Source organism: Prionailurus bengalensis, chromosome C1 (genome assembly GCF_016509475.1).
Source record: "Prionailurus bengalensis isolate Pbe53 chromosome C1, Fcat_Pben_1.1_paternal_pri, whole genome shotgun sequence".
NCBI lineage: Eukaryota > Metazoa > Chordata > Mammalia > Carnivora > Felidae > Prionailurus > Prionailurus bengalensis.
In genome coordinates this window covers 15,579,470-15,593,740 of record NC_057345.1, presented here as the reverse complement: position 1 = coordinate 15,593,740, position 14,271 = coordinate 15,579,470, and the positions used below count along the sequence as shown (strand labels likewise).

General features: G+C 53.2%; 1 protein-coding gene across 3 annotated transcripts in view; it reads left to right on the top strand.

Annotated features, from left to right (window-relative positions):
• Positions 1–14,271, top strand: part of ECE1 (endothelin converting enzyme 1) — a 113,342-nt gene that overhangs the window by 45,911 nt on the left and 53,160 nt on the right. Inside the window, exons 1-2 of one of the 3 annotated variants that reach the window (XM_043574014.1) lie at positions 3,430–3,568; positions 6,472–6,558. In XM_043574014.1, the coding sequence (XP_043429949.1) occupies positions 6,472–6,558 (87 nt within the window). In that variant the 5' untranslated portion in view covers positions 3,430–3,568. Of the gene's footprint in view, positions 1–3,429; positions 3,569–6,141; positions 6,246–6,471; positions 6,559–14,271 lie in introns of those variants that run through there. The other 2 variants (XM_043574012.1, XM_043574013.1) reach the window with 2 other exon arrangements.

Below are 14,271 nucleotides of genomic sequence, written 5' to 3'. Positions count from 1 at the left end.
GTTTTTCTCCTTATTAGACTGGCAATAATATGCCCTGGGGAGGAAGGACACAGAGGTAAAGTACCCCTCCCATCACGTATCAAGAGTGCCTACTGTCACGCTGGACTTACCACCGATGTTAACCTTGATCAGCAGGAAGTTGGTTATTTTTGTCCTGACTACAGCAGCACAGCTAAAGTAGGGCCAGTGTTGGCTGAACTACGGTTGCGATCAGAAACATGGGCGAAGGCAGAAGTAAATGGAAAAGTGGTGAAGAAAAATAAAGAGGAGCAGGTATGAGGTGAATTCGCTTGGGGATGGGATATGATGCTTACACGCCAGGCAGTTCACAACAACCCTTTTTTACAGATGAGGAAACTGAGGTCCAAAAGGGGAAATGAGCTCAGGAACCTGGGATTGGGCCCAGGTCTGTGTTGGCTGCCTCACCCACACTGTTGGAAAAGTTCCTTGGGGTGCCTGGGTGGCTCAGTCGGTTAAGCATCTGACTCTGGGTTTCAGCTCGGGCCATGATCTCATGGTTCATGGGATCAAGCCCCACATTGGGCTCTAAGAGGAAGTGTGGATCCCACTTGGGATCCTCTCTCTCCCTCTTTCTCTGCCCCTCCCCCACTCGCATGCATGCTCTCTCTCAAAATAAATAAATAAACATTTTTAAAAATTATAAAAAAAAAAAAGAAGAAGAAGAAGAAAGTTCTTGAAACTGTGTTCCCCGCAGCTTGGATGAGGGAAGGGGTGTTCCTGAATCAGGTTGTTTATAATTCACTTTATTCCACAAAGAATTCATGATGGATTATGACTAAAACTCATTCAATAAAATACTATACAATAGAAATGGAAAACCAGGAGCAGAGAAAACAGACTGAAAAATGTGGACAAGGAAGAAGCTGAACGTAAAGACCAGGAAAGTACCCATAGCTGAGTTTCTGATTTGCCGGTCAGCTTCCTGGCAGCCAAGGCAAAAAAGGGTCTGGGACAATTGCTATGATTCCTATTATCAAAAAGCAAAGAAGCTGTTCATTCCTTCAAGAACTTTGTGGTAAATTTAAAAAGAGATTAATCATATGGAAATTTCTCCTGTAAAAGACCAACCAGTGTAATAGATGATACAATAGTAATAAACGTCATGTAGCATCGTCTTCAGGAGGGACAGTCCTATTTTCACTGTCTTGTTCGTGCCCATAACTGTTCTGTTTGATTTTACTTGATTGTCATCAAGCAACTAAACTCTACTCTTTCTTCTTTGTTGCGGTCACAGATGCTTATGCCCTTGTGAAAATCCAGGATACAAATTAACCAATTATCTGGGCGCCTGGGTGGCTCAGGGTTGAGCATCTGACTCTTGATTTCAGCTCAGGTCATGACCTCACAGTTGGCGGAATCAAGCCCCACGTCTGCTTGGGATTCTCTCTCTCTCTCCGTCTCTCTCTGCCCCTCCCCTGCGCGCGCTCTCTCTCTCTCTCTCTCTCTCAAAATAAATAAACTTAAAAAAAAATTTAACCAGTTATCTATATACCAGGTTATGTTCTAGGTACTGGGGATGGAAAGTAGTAAGATGATTGTTGCCCACTCCCCCAGGTCCTCTCCATCCCAGGGATAGAGATGCCCAGACAAGGCCTGAACATCAGTGCAGTTGCCACTTGGGGGGGGGGGGGGTGGCGGGCACACCACAGAGAAGGAGGCAGGGAGGACCAGATGTCAGAGGAGATTGACCAGAGATGGAGAGCACTGGTTGGGAGGGGGCCCAGTCTTGGGAGAGGAGATATCAGCTGCTGGTCCCTCGGGGGTGGGACCAAGTCCTACCGGGAGCTGCCCCCTCAGCTTGCAGCACAGGCCTGACCTGCGTCAAGGACTCGATGGACTCCTGTGGGTGGTCAACGCCTGCAGGGCTGGGTCGGGGTTAGGGGACAACCGCTCACCTGAGGGGCATATGGAGGATGGACCTGGAGAGGGAGGAGTTTAGCGTTTGTTCTTTCGGTGGTGGGGGTCGAGGGAAAGTTTGCAGCCCTCATGTTTTGTAAGTAATGAAGAAGTAAATAAGGGCAGTTCACACTTAGTGAGCACATGCTGTGTGCCCAGCCCGCTCTAAGTCAACTCACTTAAATGTGTATGACAGCAGTCCTGCGAGAGAGGGATTACAATCATCACCCCCACTTTCCAGATGAGCGACTGAGGCACAGAGAGGCTGTCCCTGGGAATCCAGAGCACAGGTGCAGATCTAGAGCTCTTACCCACTCTGTGGTTGTGTCTGTTAAATAACAGTATTGAACTAACACACAGTGCAAGTGTGTATTAGATGACATATAAGGACAGCACGGATCCCAGCCAATTATGAGCCCCCGAGGCAGGAACTGACGGAGCCAAGGCTTAGAAACAACACGAAAACAGCTTGGAGGGTGTGGCCAAGGAGTCGCAGGCCTCGGAATGTCACTCGCGACTGCTCTTCCTGCCTCTGACACACTCCAAGTCTCCTTGAAGATTCCCCGCCTTGGGCAAACCAACCACAGAACCATCTGAGTGACTAACGCAGTCACAGCACGCAGGATCACACCCGTGTGTCACTGGGCCAGAGGCCTTTGTTGTCAGAAACGTGAGAGTTCTCCAATATTCCTCGTTTCTGTTCACCCCGGGGTGGGGTTTCCAGAGCGGGACACCAGCACCCACGCCTCTGGCTTTCATCACCTTCTGTGTGCAGCTGCGGGCCTGGGGACGAGCTGTGGTCCCCACTCCTCTGTACTTGGTCTCCACCGAGCCCTTCTCGTGAACACTGAGGGGCCCGGTGAGGAAAAGCAGATCAAGGCCGACTCCCTGCAAAGCGGTTGTGTTCTTCTCCTTTCCCGGAAGCTCATGGGGTGGGGCGGGACACCTGCAATGAGACAGAATAAGCACGGCCACCCTGCTTGGGGCCTGGACTCCACTCCGTGAGGGCCCCACCTGAAGGAGCAGCTCCCCCTTCCACAGGGAGCACAGGACTAGGAGCACAGGGCCAGGTGCAGGGCCTTATTAGCCGTGAGGCTGGGGTTCCTGGAGGCGGCAGCATGAGCTGAGGCATCTCACTCTGCAGCCGGGGCAACCTGGGCCACCTGGGCGGCTGGGGAGGGGACTGTCACATCCCGCCTCCTCCCTAATCCTCAGTCTTCTCACTGGGAAAGTGGAGGTGATGGTTCCCTGCCCCCGCCCCCAGCAGGGCATCTAGGGGTCAGGAGAGGCGCATTTTTTGTGCAGCACAGAGCAGGTGCTGTTTTCTCCCTGCCCAGGGCCTCCGCTCCCTCTGGCCTCTCACTTCTCCTATAACATGGAAGTGATACCTGCCGAGGCTGAGGCTCCAGGTAGTTGTGGGGACCCAACAAGACCGTGAAGGGAAGGCCCCTTCCGGCTCTGGGTGGGGACAAACATACGGCTGCCATTGTTGTTGGGAGTGTCGCTCACTCGCTGACTGGAGCCTCTGTGCTCCTCACCGAGCCAGCCAAGCCATTCCCACGTCTGAGGCAGGCGTTTTAGGAGGGGCACCTCAGCTTTTGTGCACTGGAACATAAACAAGTCTCCATCTGAGCGGGTTTCTGCTTGGGAGGTATGTGAGCTGTGTTCATCATCCATCCACAAACGGGCTGCAGTGGGACGGCCGGCCCCCGTGGCCTGGCCTTGGCCCCTGGGATGGGTTTCCAGCCTCCCTCCTTTGCCTCCTACCTTCGCTCCAACACCCACGGAGGCCCCGGCTGCGGCCTAGGCCCCGGAGGGTACGGGACCTGAGGAGCCCTGGCCCCCGCTTCAAGGTTCTCTCGTTTAGAGTGCTGTGGGCTTCAACAGAAGGAAGCACGGGGTGGGGGCCTGGGGTGGGGGGGGACACTGAGCAGGGGGCCAGAGGCTCCCTTGTCTGGAGGGTGGTGAGGAGAGCTTCCCAGAAGAGGTGATCTCTGAAATGAGACAGAAGAAGGAGGAGCCACTGCCTCTCTGCACCCAGGCAAGTTACTTGCCTGAGCCTCAGTTTCAGGCTCTGTACAAGGGGCCAGTAATACTCAGAGGGAAGGGCCAGAGGCTTAAATGAGATGATGGATGAAACATCCGCTGCTGTGCCCGGCTGTGTGGTGAATTGAACTTGTTTTTCAAGGGTCTTTTCCTTGGGCGGTTGACACTTGTTACTTAATGCGACCGAGTGTCCTCGTTTCAGAAAAAGTCCAGCTGTAATCCAGCGTGAAGTGAAGAAGCGCGGGAGTCCTTTCTCTCTGTCTCCAGTGGGTAACGGGAACTCCTCCACCCAGTGGGAGCAGGGCAGAAGATTCCAGAATTAAAATTCTTCCCATGCACCCTGCCTCCCCCCAGGGCCTGTGCCCATTAGATATGTTTCCTTTATCCTTAGATGTTGCAAAATTAGATTGTCAGGAACTTCAGGGCACTGTCCCAGAGTAATTTTCACTTCCCCTGTACTTGTTCTGCTATCGATTTGAACTGTCTATCGAGCATCTACTGTATGCGAGGTGATGGGGATTCTCTGTGCCAAACCGCGTCCCAGGCTCATGATGCTTGTGGTGGGAAGGGAGGGATCGATGTAAAAAAATAATGATGCTGCTGACAACAGGGCTGCAGTAAATAGTATAAAGGGAAAAAAAGGGGTACGTGGAAGAGAATTTGAGGGGCTACTTAAGAGTGGTTAGGACACTGGACGAGGTGACAGTTTAAGCTGAGGTCTGAAGCAGGGACTGGTCACGGGAGGAGTAGAGATGAGTAAAGAATGTTCCAGATAGAGGGAACAGCATCCGTAAAGATCTTGGGAGAGGAGAGAAACTTGAGAATCTGAGGAACTGCGTGAAGGCCAAAGAAGTTGGGGCCTAGTGAGTGAGGTGGGGAGCAGCATGAGACGAGGGTCAGGGGTGGCCCCGGGGGCCGTGGGGGACTGGTAAAGGGACTGCCCTTGCAGAGTTTCAAACAAGGGCATAGCGAGATCAGAATTTCCTTTTAATTTTTTTTAATGTTTATTCATTTTTGAGAGAGAGAGAGAGAGACAGAACATGAGCAGGGAGGGAGGGCATTGGGGATGGGGAGCAGAGAGAGAGAGGGAGAAACAGAATCCGAAGCAGGCTCCAGGCTCTGAGCTGTCAGCACAGAGCCCGACACCGGGCTTGAACTCATGAACCGCGAGATCGTGACCTGAGCCGAAGTTGGACGCTTACCAACTGAGCCACCCAGGCACCCCCAGAATTTCCTTTTAAAGGTTCACTCTGGGTGCTGAGAGGCCCAGAGTAGAAGTGGGAGACTGCAAGGAGCTGTTGCTGTGACCCTAGGCAGTCACCTCGCCATTGGAGCCAGATTCTGTGCACATGTGTGGCTGTGAGAACCAAATAATGGGAATCAACAGACATGCATTGTGGAAAGCTGAAAAATGGACAAATGCAGGGGACTCCAGGTCTCACTGGAAGTGGAGGGTCCTTTGGGAAACTTGCCGGCTAGACTTCTCTGAGGTGGGAGGCACGGAGCCCCTGGAGTCCCTACCTGAGTGCACCCACACCCGAGAGAGCCCACTTTTCCAGCCCAGGTCACAGGGACTGGGGAGGGAGCACCAGCTTGAGTCTCTGGACTGCTGACAGGGAAGGTGGAGGGAGGAGTGGCTGGGTCACCTTCCTTGTGACTTCCGAAGTCTGGAGTTTTCTGAAATTCTCTGGCTTATAAGGCCCCTGAGCTAGAGGAAGGGGGGAAATGAGAGGGGAGACACCTGTCTTTTTTATTCCCCCTCTTTCCCTCCCCCCCCCCCCCCCCCCCCCCCCCCCCCCCCCCCCCCCCCCCCCCCCCCCCCCCCCCCCCGTCTTTCTATCTCTGATGGGGAGACCTACTTGAGGCACCTAAGCGCCACTGGTGGTTGGAACCTCTCTGTTGACAGTCGTGATCCAAATTAGGGGCATTTTCCTCATACTTGACTCCCGTATCCGCCACCCACTTTACTGAAGGGAGAGTTGAGGTTTCCTAGGAGGAGGGGCTGCCCCGAGACCTCTTCCTGCCTGCTAGGGGGTGGCGGTGGGGGACCTCCACCTACCCCGGGTCACCCCGCGGGGCCAGGGAGGGAACCGGGAACCGCGCGCGGATCGGGCCCCGCCCGCCAAGGTGTCGTGTTGCCGTCCGGGCCCCCGCAGCCCGGCCCGCCCCGGCCAGCCTGTCGCCCGGGCTCCCTGGCGGTGGGGACTGAGCGTCGCGGGGCGCAGGATGCGGAGCGGATGGCCGCAGCGCTGCGGGCGCTGCGGGCGCTGTGGGTGCTGGGGGTGAGGCGCGGCGTTGCATAAGCGGGATGGGGGGGAGGGGGGCGGGGAGGGGGCGGAGGGAGGCGGGACCCCCCTCCCCCGCCGCAGGCCGGTCCTTGGGCCGGTCTCGGTGTCCCGGCCGGCCGGGGCGGGGCGCGCGGTGGCGCCGGGCCGCTTCCCCATTCTCCCCATTCGTGCGAGAGCCATGGAGGCGCTGAGGGAGTCCGTGCTGCACTTGGCTTTGCAGATGTCGACCTACAAGCGGGCCACGCTGGACGAGGAGGACCTGGTCGACTCGCTGTCCGAGGGCGAAGTGTACCCGAACGGCCTGCAGGTAGGAGCCCTGGCCCGCTGCGAGCCCCCAAGGCAGCCGGGCATGCGCGCTGCTGTCGCCCCCGCCCCCATCCCTGCCAGCCCGGGAGGGGGCCCTGCCAACCTGGCAGCTCTGGGCTCCGTGGGGAAGAGGACTTTCTGGGGCAGAAGTGGTCCGGAGGTGCTGGGCTCCCTCCACCCGTGTCCCCTCCCCAGCCCTGGCTGCCCCTAAATCCTCCTGCCACCTGCTAGTGGGACTTCCACCCCTTGGCAGAGTTGCAGCACCCTATGGAACTGAACTGGACCGATTACCTTTCACACAAAAGGCAGCCCCCGAGTGCCGAGGAACTTGCCCAGGGTCACATAGTCCAATAATGGCAGAGTTTAAAACTGCCCCAGGTTTGGCTCGGAAAGCCCTGTGTCCCTGGAAACCCCTCAGTCCTGCGCAAACCAGGATGGTTAGTCACCCTCTCTGGTCGGCATGACCCCATTCTTCACTTCCTGCGTTTCCTGCAGGGAGGAGCCCATCTTCTGCCTCCTCTTTCCTCCCCTTTGCAGCCCACTCACGAAACCCAGTTTCTCCCCTCCCCACGGTCTGCCCCTGTGGGACTCAAAACCTGCCCACCGCCTCCCTACCTTGTGGCTGCTCTTCTCTCCCTGCAGGGCTGAGCTGGGGTAGTGTTGAACAGGACCTCAGCCCCGGTGAGGTTTGGACCCAGGCGGGTGGATGGGAACGAGTTGGAAGTGTCAGGGACACCCAGGGGGACCTTGATCCGACTCCTAGGAAGCCAGCTCGCAGAGAGGAGCAGGGCATCTCAGTCCGAGGATTTCTGCCAGGTTAACCAAGGGAGGAATTGGGGAGCGTGTTGGGGCCACGCAGTGAGCTGCCACCAAATCACAATTCACCCGGGGGCAAACTTAGGGTGCATGCAAACTCACACCTCTTAGAAGCTGGAATGGGGTGCCTGGGTGGCTCAGCTGGTTAAGCGTTTGACTTCAGCTCAGGTCATGATCTTGCAGTCCTTGAGTTAGAGCCCCACGTTGGGTTCTGTGCTGACAGCTCAGAGCCTGAAGTCTGTCTCCCTCTTTCTGTCCCTTCCCCGTTCATGCTCTCTCTCTCTGTCTCTCAAAAATGAATAAATGTTAACAATTTTTAAAAATAATAATAATGTTCAAGATTTAAAAAATAATAATAATACCAATAAAGGGAAACAGCATTGATGGAGTCCTCCCTACAGTTAATTAAGTAGGCCCAGGGAGATCCCAACTCATGATTCCAAGTGGTCTGCCCGCTAGAATATGGCACCCTTACCTACATCATCCCGCTTCACTTTCAGGACCACCCACATGTGGGGATTACTGTTCCCACTTACAGATGAGGAAACAGGTTCTGAATGGGGATACAACTCGCCTTAAGTCACTAAGAGCTAGAAATCTGGGAGTGAGAAATCAACTCAGTCTGTCTAAAACCTCTTCCCTGGGACCCTTCTTGAGAGGCTAAATCCAGCAGGAAATTAAATTTCTGTGGCAGGCACTTTTCCCTTCACAAATCAAAACAGAATCTAATCGGCAACCTTTTCAGTCTCATATTGCCCAGAAGGTTCTAAATATATCAGCACAAACACATTTCAGAATTCACCACCAAATAATATGTGGCGTTGTCATCACCATACTAGGACAGGTAGCCCCCACAGGTAGAGCCTTTTTCATGTCACGGAGTATGTTCATCTGCCCGAGGCTGCCTAGCAGAGTGGAAGCTGGGGTCCCGGGTTTCATGGTCTTGGCTGAGCTGCTTAATCACGAAACTGTAAAATGGGATTTGGACAAAGTAAATGTAATTCCTATTATGGGGCCTGCTAGGACTATTGTTTTTACGACATATGAGGTAAGGGCCCCATGGCTATGTTACAGATGATGAAGCTGAGTCTCGTGGAGGTTGGGGACATTCCTGTGGTCATAGAGCTGTCATGTGGGATGGAGTACAGTGTTGCCGTCCCTACACCAATCTGCCAAACTGGGCACATTGTCTACTTTTTATACAGGAAAAGCCAAGAATGTTGAAAGGACTTGGGGCATTTCTTTGGGTACCCAACCCGGCTTCTCTTGAACCCCCTTGACTTCCCCAAGGCAAGTGTGAACTAGCCAATGTTTGAATCAAGAACTTGATCAGCTTACAAAGCAGAGTTTTCTATTAGTTTTGTTTTTAATCATTAGGGCTCCCCCCCCAATATAAAAACTTTACATGCTTATTTGTAAAAAACAAACAAACAAACAAAATTTAAGTGTAGAGGTGCCTGGCTGGCTCAGTTGGTGGAGCATGCAACTCTTGATGTCAGGGCTGTGAGTTCAAGTCCCACACCGGGTATAGAGATTACTTAAGCAGAAAATCTTAAAAACAAATAGTCTAACAAATAGTTAACTATAACAAATACTAACAAATAGTCTAATATATATATATATATGACTTAAAAAGAAACAGTAATTCCAGCATTTGGAGATAACTACTTCTAGTTTTCCACATTTGCATGCATATATTTTTAAACATAATTGAGCTCACTCTGAGTACACGATGTTGTACTGTGCTTTTTTTTCATTTAATGACACTTCATAAGTATTTTTCTATGTTGTTTAAAAACTTCCAAAACATGCTGCCATTGAAAACTAAAATGCCTCATGGTACCAGTAGATGAAAATATATTTACTCAATCTGCTAAGGTTGGAAGATAAGCCTGGTAACTTTAACATTGCAGGTGACCGACCACCCTTTAGCCTTTCGGATGATTTCCTATGCCCTGAGACTAAAGACGCAACGGCTCCTTCAAGTTTAAGATTTAAAAAATGGCCCCTGTCCCCCCACCCCCAACTCTCCCTCTTTGATGGGCAGCTATAAAAATAAGCTACTTGATTTTTCGCAACTTTGAAGCCCATTATTCTAGAATACCAAAGTTATCTATACCAATACTAACAAATGAAAACCTTGAATGAAACTTGACCCCTTCATTACTGAATATGGTGACCAAATACTGAATTTAGCTGGACCCCCGTTCTACCTGTTTTTCTTTTCCTTTGTCTCACATTTAGGCCCCAGTGAATTGTGATCCACTGAGTGCCGAATTTAAAGCCGGATAGGCCCCAGGACAGATCCTCAGCTTTGCCTCTTATGGGCTGTGAGACCTAAAAGCAACTCACGGAAACAGCTTTTTTTTTTTTTTTGTCAAATGGGGTTAATATTATTTATCAACAGTTGTTGCAAAGATTAGGATGAGACAGTGTAAGTGAAAGCATTTTGCATAGTGCTCAGAAAATGGACTGGGTTGCTATCGGAATTATCGTGACTTACCAGGTATGAGATCTCAGTGATGCCCTGAATATAACCACCCTGCTCTCTGGAGCCTCTGCTCTGCTCGGGCCGGCTGCCTGGCCTCCCCAGCAGCCCAGCACACACCATTTCAGTGACTCAAAGGGAAATAGCTAAAGTGATACCTGCAGCCTAAACTGGAGAGCCGGTGGCCGTGACTGTTACCAAAGCCTGTGAAACCCATCCTGTTGCTCGTAAAAAATCAATTGTTTCAAGAGAAGAGAAAGCTGAGATATTTAATTCTTAATGGTGGTTTTCTCATTTTTCTCTCCCCGCCACACACAGGCCTGTCCTTCGAGGGCCATTTCAGGCACAAGCCCGCTCAGTACTTTATAAAGACCTCTGTGCTCACCAGCAGGTCATTTCGGCTCATCTCCCCATTTGGGCCTTACACTCCTGGCTTTCAAGTTCTTCTAGAATTTGAGATGGTCAGACCTGGAACCTCATCTAGCTTCCTCATTTTAAAGATAGGAGATGGAGGTTCAGAGACTGCCCAGCGACACAGACACACATACATGCAGGGGTCTTGATAAAGTCGAGGCGGACCTTTGACGCCCCCCTTTTCTCACACCTTTGGTAGCTGGGTGTTCCTTCCGGGAAGAAAAGAGAGCTGGAAACGTGCTTCTTCTGAAAACTAGACTTTGGTTCCTGTTTAGATGGAAGGAGCCCTCCACCCCACAGCAGGTACTGTGGGGTGCTACTGATAAGCTACTATCAGTCATTGGAAGAGAGTCTGGCATGAAGGCAGGGGACAGGTAGGGCTCAGGGAAGAGGTGGGAGGACAAGAAGACATTATAGTTTTGCTCTGGGCTGGCCTCCATGGCCTCAGCTGGAAGTCCTCTATATAAAAACTTCACTGGTCATGGTCTGTCTGCTCTGAGAGACTGGCTGGAAGCAGGCAGTCCGGTCACCCTGCCAGCCCTCGTGGGGTGGCCAGGCTCTTGGGCTGCAGCGGGGATGGGCTCCCTGCCAAACCCTTGGCCAGACTGACTCCTGTTTGCCTCTCTGCACAGCCCAGGTCGCTGGGGGACCTGGCAGTGGCTCAGGAAGAACCTCTGCCTCTTTTCCTGACCCCCTGCTTCCTCTGAAAACCAGGCTTTGCCCCACTCCCCTCCCCTTCTCCCGCTGGCTGGTCTCCTGGGCCCCAGGCAGTCAGGTCCCGTCCTTGCCTGCAGAACTCGTTCTTGCTGTAAGCCTAGGTGAGCCAAGCACTCCCTTCTGTAACCGAATATTTATCCCTCATTAGGGCTTTGTTCCCTTGGCTGTGGAAACCCTGGGAACCCCTAGGCTGGACAGCTCAATCTCTTTCTCTCTCTCTCTGTTTCTCTGGCTTTGCCTGTCTCCTTCCTCCTCTGTCTCCCTCTCTGCCTGTCTCTTTTGAAGGCATCCTTTTCCTTCGGTTTTCTCTCTCTGCCTCACCGTGACAATAAATAGGATATTAAGCCCACCCATGAGCTGAGCATTTAAAGTAATTTTCAGCACCATCTTCCAGGCTTTGGCAGCTCAGCTCCTTGGCTGATGGCCACTCCCAGTCACCTCTCCCGAGACGGAGTGGGCTGCCTGACTCAAATCCCCCCAGCCTCCGAGCCGCTGCAGACCGGCTCCGGTCATCAACTTGCCCTCATTTCCAAAAGGAATGTGAGAAACCGCTTGTGTCCTCCCCTTGCTGTGACCTCAACTTGCTGGATGCGCTGAAGGAGGCAGGGCGAGGACCACAGGGCTCAGAGAGAAGGGCCTCGCAGCCTGGCCCTGTCCACCGCTCCAGGAATTGGACGGCTTCTCCTGGAGAGGCCCCTGGATCTGGGCGCGGTGCCTCCGGGGGACTTCTGCCCCAGAGGGGTGTCTCTGGATTCCTTCTGCCCTCAGAGACGCGGCTTGTCAAGAAACCAGCAGGCCCTCAGCTAGTTCAGTGTGAGTTGAGCGAAGAACATGACAAAGGTTAAAAATCCTATTTTCAACTCCTGTTTGCCATTTCTTCCTGGAACTGCATTCGTAATTTAATTCGGACTTAATTTTGATTCACTTTTGCAGTGAGCACCATCTGTTTGCTTGACGCTGAACAATGAGGCTCGGCTCTATTGATGTTCCTCGGGGGCAGCGCGGCCGTGGGGCTGAGGCTGCGGGTTCTGGAGACAGAGAGGTTTCTTTCACGGTTCTCTCTCCTCCCCTACTTCCTGTGTTTCTTCTGGAGCTGCTACTATAGTACCTTCTCTTAAGGATGCTGTGAAAAGAGAGTAGCCTCATCCAGCAACCAAACAGAATCAGCACGAAGCCAGGCACAGGGAAAGAACTCAAGTGTTGGCTACTTTTATGACTCTTTTCTCCTCCTCTCTGTTCCTTTCATCTTCTTCCCTCCCTTTCTTGCCTCCTTCCCTCCCTTTCACCATATTCCTCACACCAAGGTGTTGCTCTCCCTGCAGATGGTAAGTCGGCCCGCTCCCCCAGGCCTGATGGCTGTGCTCCCTGGCTTCCGAGAGCCGGCACCAGGCAGAGAGGTGCTTCTTAAACCAAGGCCTCCCTGCTTCTTTGCCTTTCACCCCCTCGCCCCATGAGCTGGGCCATGGTACGGGAGGCTGAGAAGCCTCAGGTGGAGGCAGACGGTGAGACGGGCCAGGGCCAGTGTGGCAGGAGGGGTGAAATGTCAGTGCGAGAATTGATGCTGAGGAGAAAGCACTTTATAAGCCTTCCAGTGCTGGGAACACGTTTAGCAGCGTCCCAGCTGACTCTGCACCAGGCCCTCCCGACCCACAGTTTTCACTTCACAGCAGGAGCCTGGTCAGAATCTTCGTTTCTCACATTTTTTTTTAAATATCTTTTTTAATCTGTATTTATTTTTGAGAGAGAGAGAGAGAGAGAGAGGGAGAGTGAGAGCAGGGGAGGAACAGAGAGAGAGAGAGACACAGAATCCGAAGCAGGCTCCAGGCTCCGAGCTGTCAGCGCAGAGCCCGACACGGGGCTTGAACCCATGAACCGCGAGATCATGACCCGAACCGAGGTCGGACGCATAACCGACTGAGCCACCCGGGCGTCCCTCGTTTCTCACATTTTTGAAACCATTCTTGAGAAAGGGGTTTCAGGAGGTGGCACCCTTCCCTCCACCTGACACAGCTGTTTCGGTATCGGGAGCCGCCTGGCCCTCCTCGGAAATATGACTAGGCCCCAAGTTCCTTTTGTTGGTTTTAGAACATAATTTTTTTTTTGTCCTCCACATAAAGTCCTTGCGTTCCCCTTTCTCTGGTGTAGCAGTTCCCAGTCATTTCCTGCCCAGAAAATACCCGGGAAGAGCATGAGGCCGCGTGGTGCCTTTCCCTAAGGTGACCAACCTCAGACCCCCAAGTGCCAGTGTGAGGCTCCCTGAGGGCTGTGACTTGGCTCCCGGGGACAGCCACCCCCTGAGCTTTTAGGGAGGCACTTGCAGGCCAGAATCTGGGTCTCCTCATCTCCCCTGGCAGGTCCCCACCCGTCGCCCCCACCCCCCACCCCCCCGGGCAACTACAGGTCTCCCCGCCTGCGTGCCCACACCCCAGCAAGCCTCACTCCCTCCACCTTGGTGTTTCCAAAGGGCAACTTCAGTCATGTCATTCCAGCCCTCCAGAAGATGTCTTCGTTCTTTAAATGGGCTTGTAGTGCCCCTTAGGATCTAGGCCTTGCCCCCTCTCTCCATTCTTTCCCCATCAGCCAGCCAGTCCTGCTTATTCCTCAACACCCAGCACAAGCGTCTGCATCTCCAGGAAGCCTTCCCTGACTGAACGCCCCCACCCCCACCCCTTCCCACCCTAGTCTGTTTCTGTATCTGCCTTCCTGCTGGACTGTGAGCCGCTGAAAGCGAGGGAGTCTATCTTCCTCCCAGCATTTCCAACACAGCCCTGAGCCGGTGCTCAGCTGTTGGCACACCGCCGTGTCACTAAGCCGAGCCCCACCTTTGGGGGACGCCTCCTGTCCTGTGGCCCTGGCTTTTGCAGGAAGCACCTCTTGGAATGGAAGGGGGGCTCCCCCGAGCTGGTCTGGGGTGTGAAGGCCTGGACTGAGGGCTCTGAGTGCTGTTGGCCAGTTTGTCTCCCCTCAGCCCTAAGGGCCCTGCCCCGCCCTCCACTTCCTCTCATTGTGCCTCCCTTCCTGTTTAGCTAGATTGTTAGGCCGGGGACATTTTTCCTCCCTTTGAGGGCCTGCCTCAGTGGAGCTATCTCTCCGTTGCATCTCCCCTGACACCTCCCAGACTCGAGTCCCTGATCCCCTGGTGGGCTCTGGAATCAACAGACGTGGGTTCAAACCCCATCTCTCCCCATTTAGCTGTGTGATGAGAGGCAGGGGTCTCACCCTCTCTGAACTTCGGTTTCCTCATCTGTAAAGGAGAACTAATAACACAGCCCTCACGGG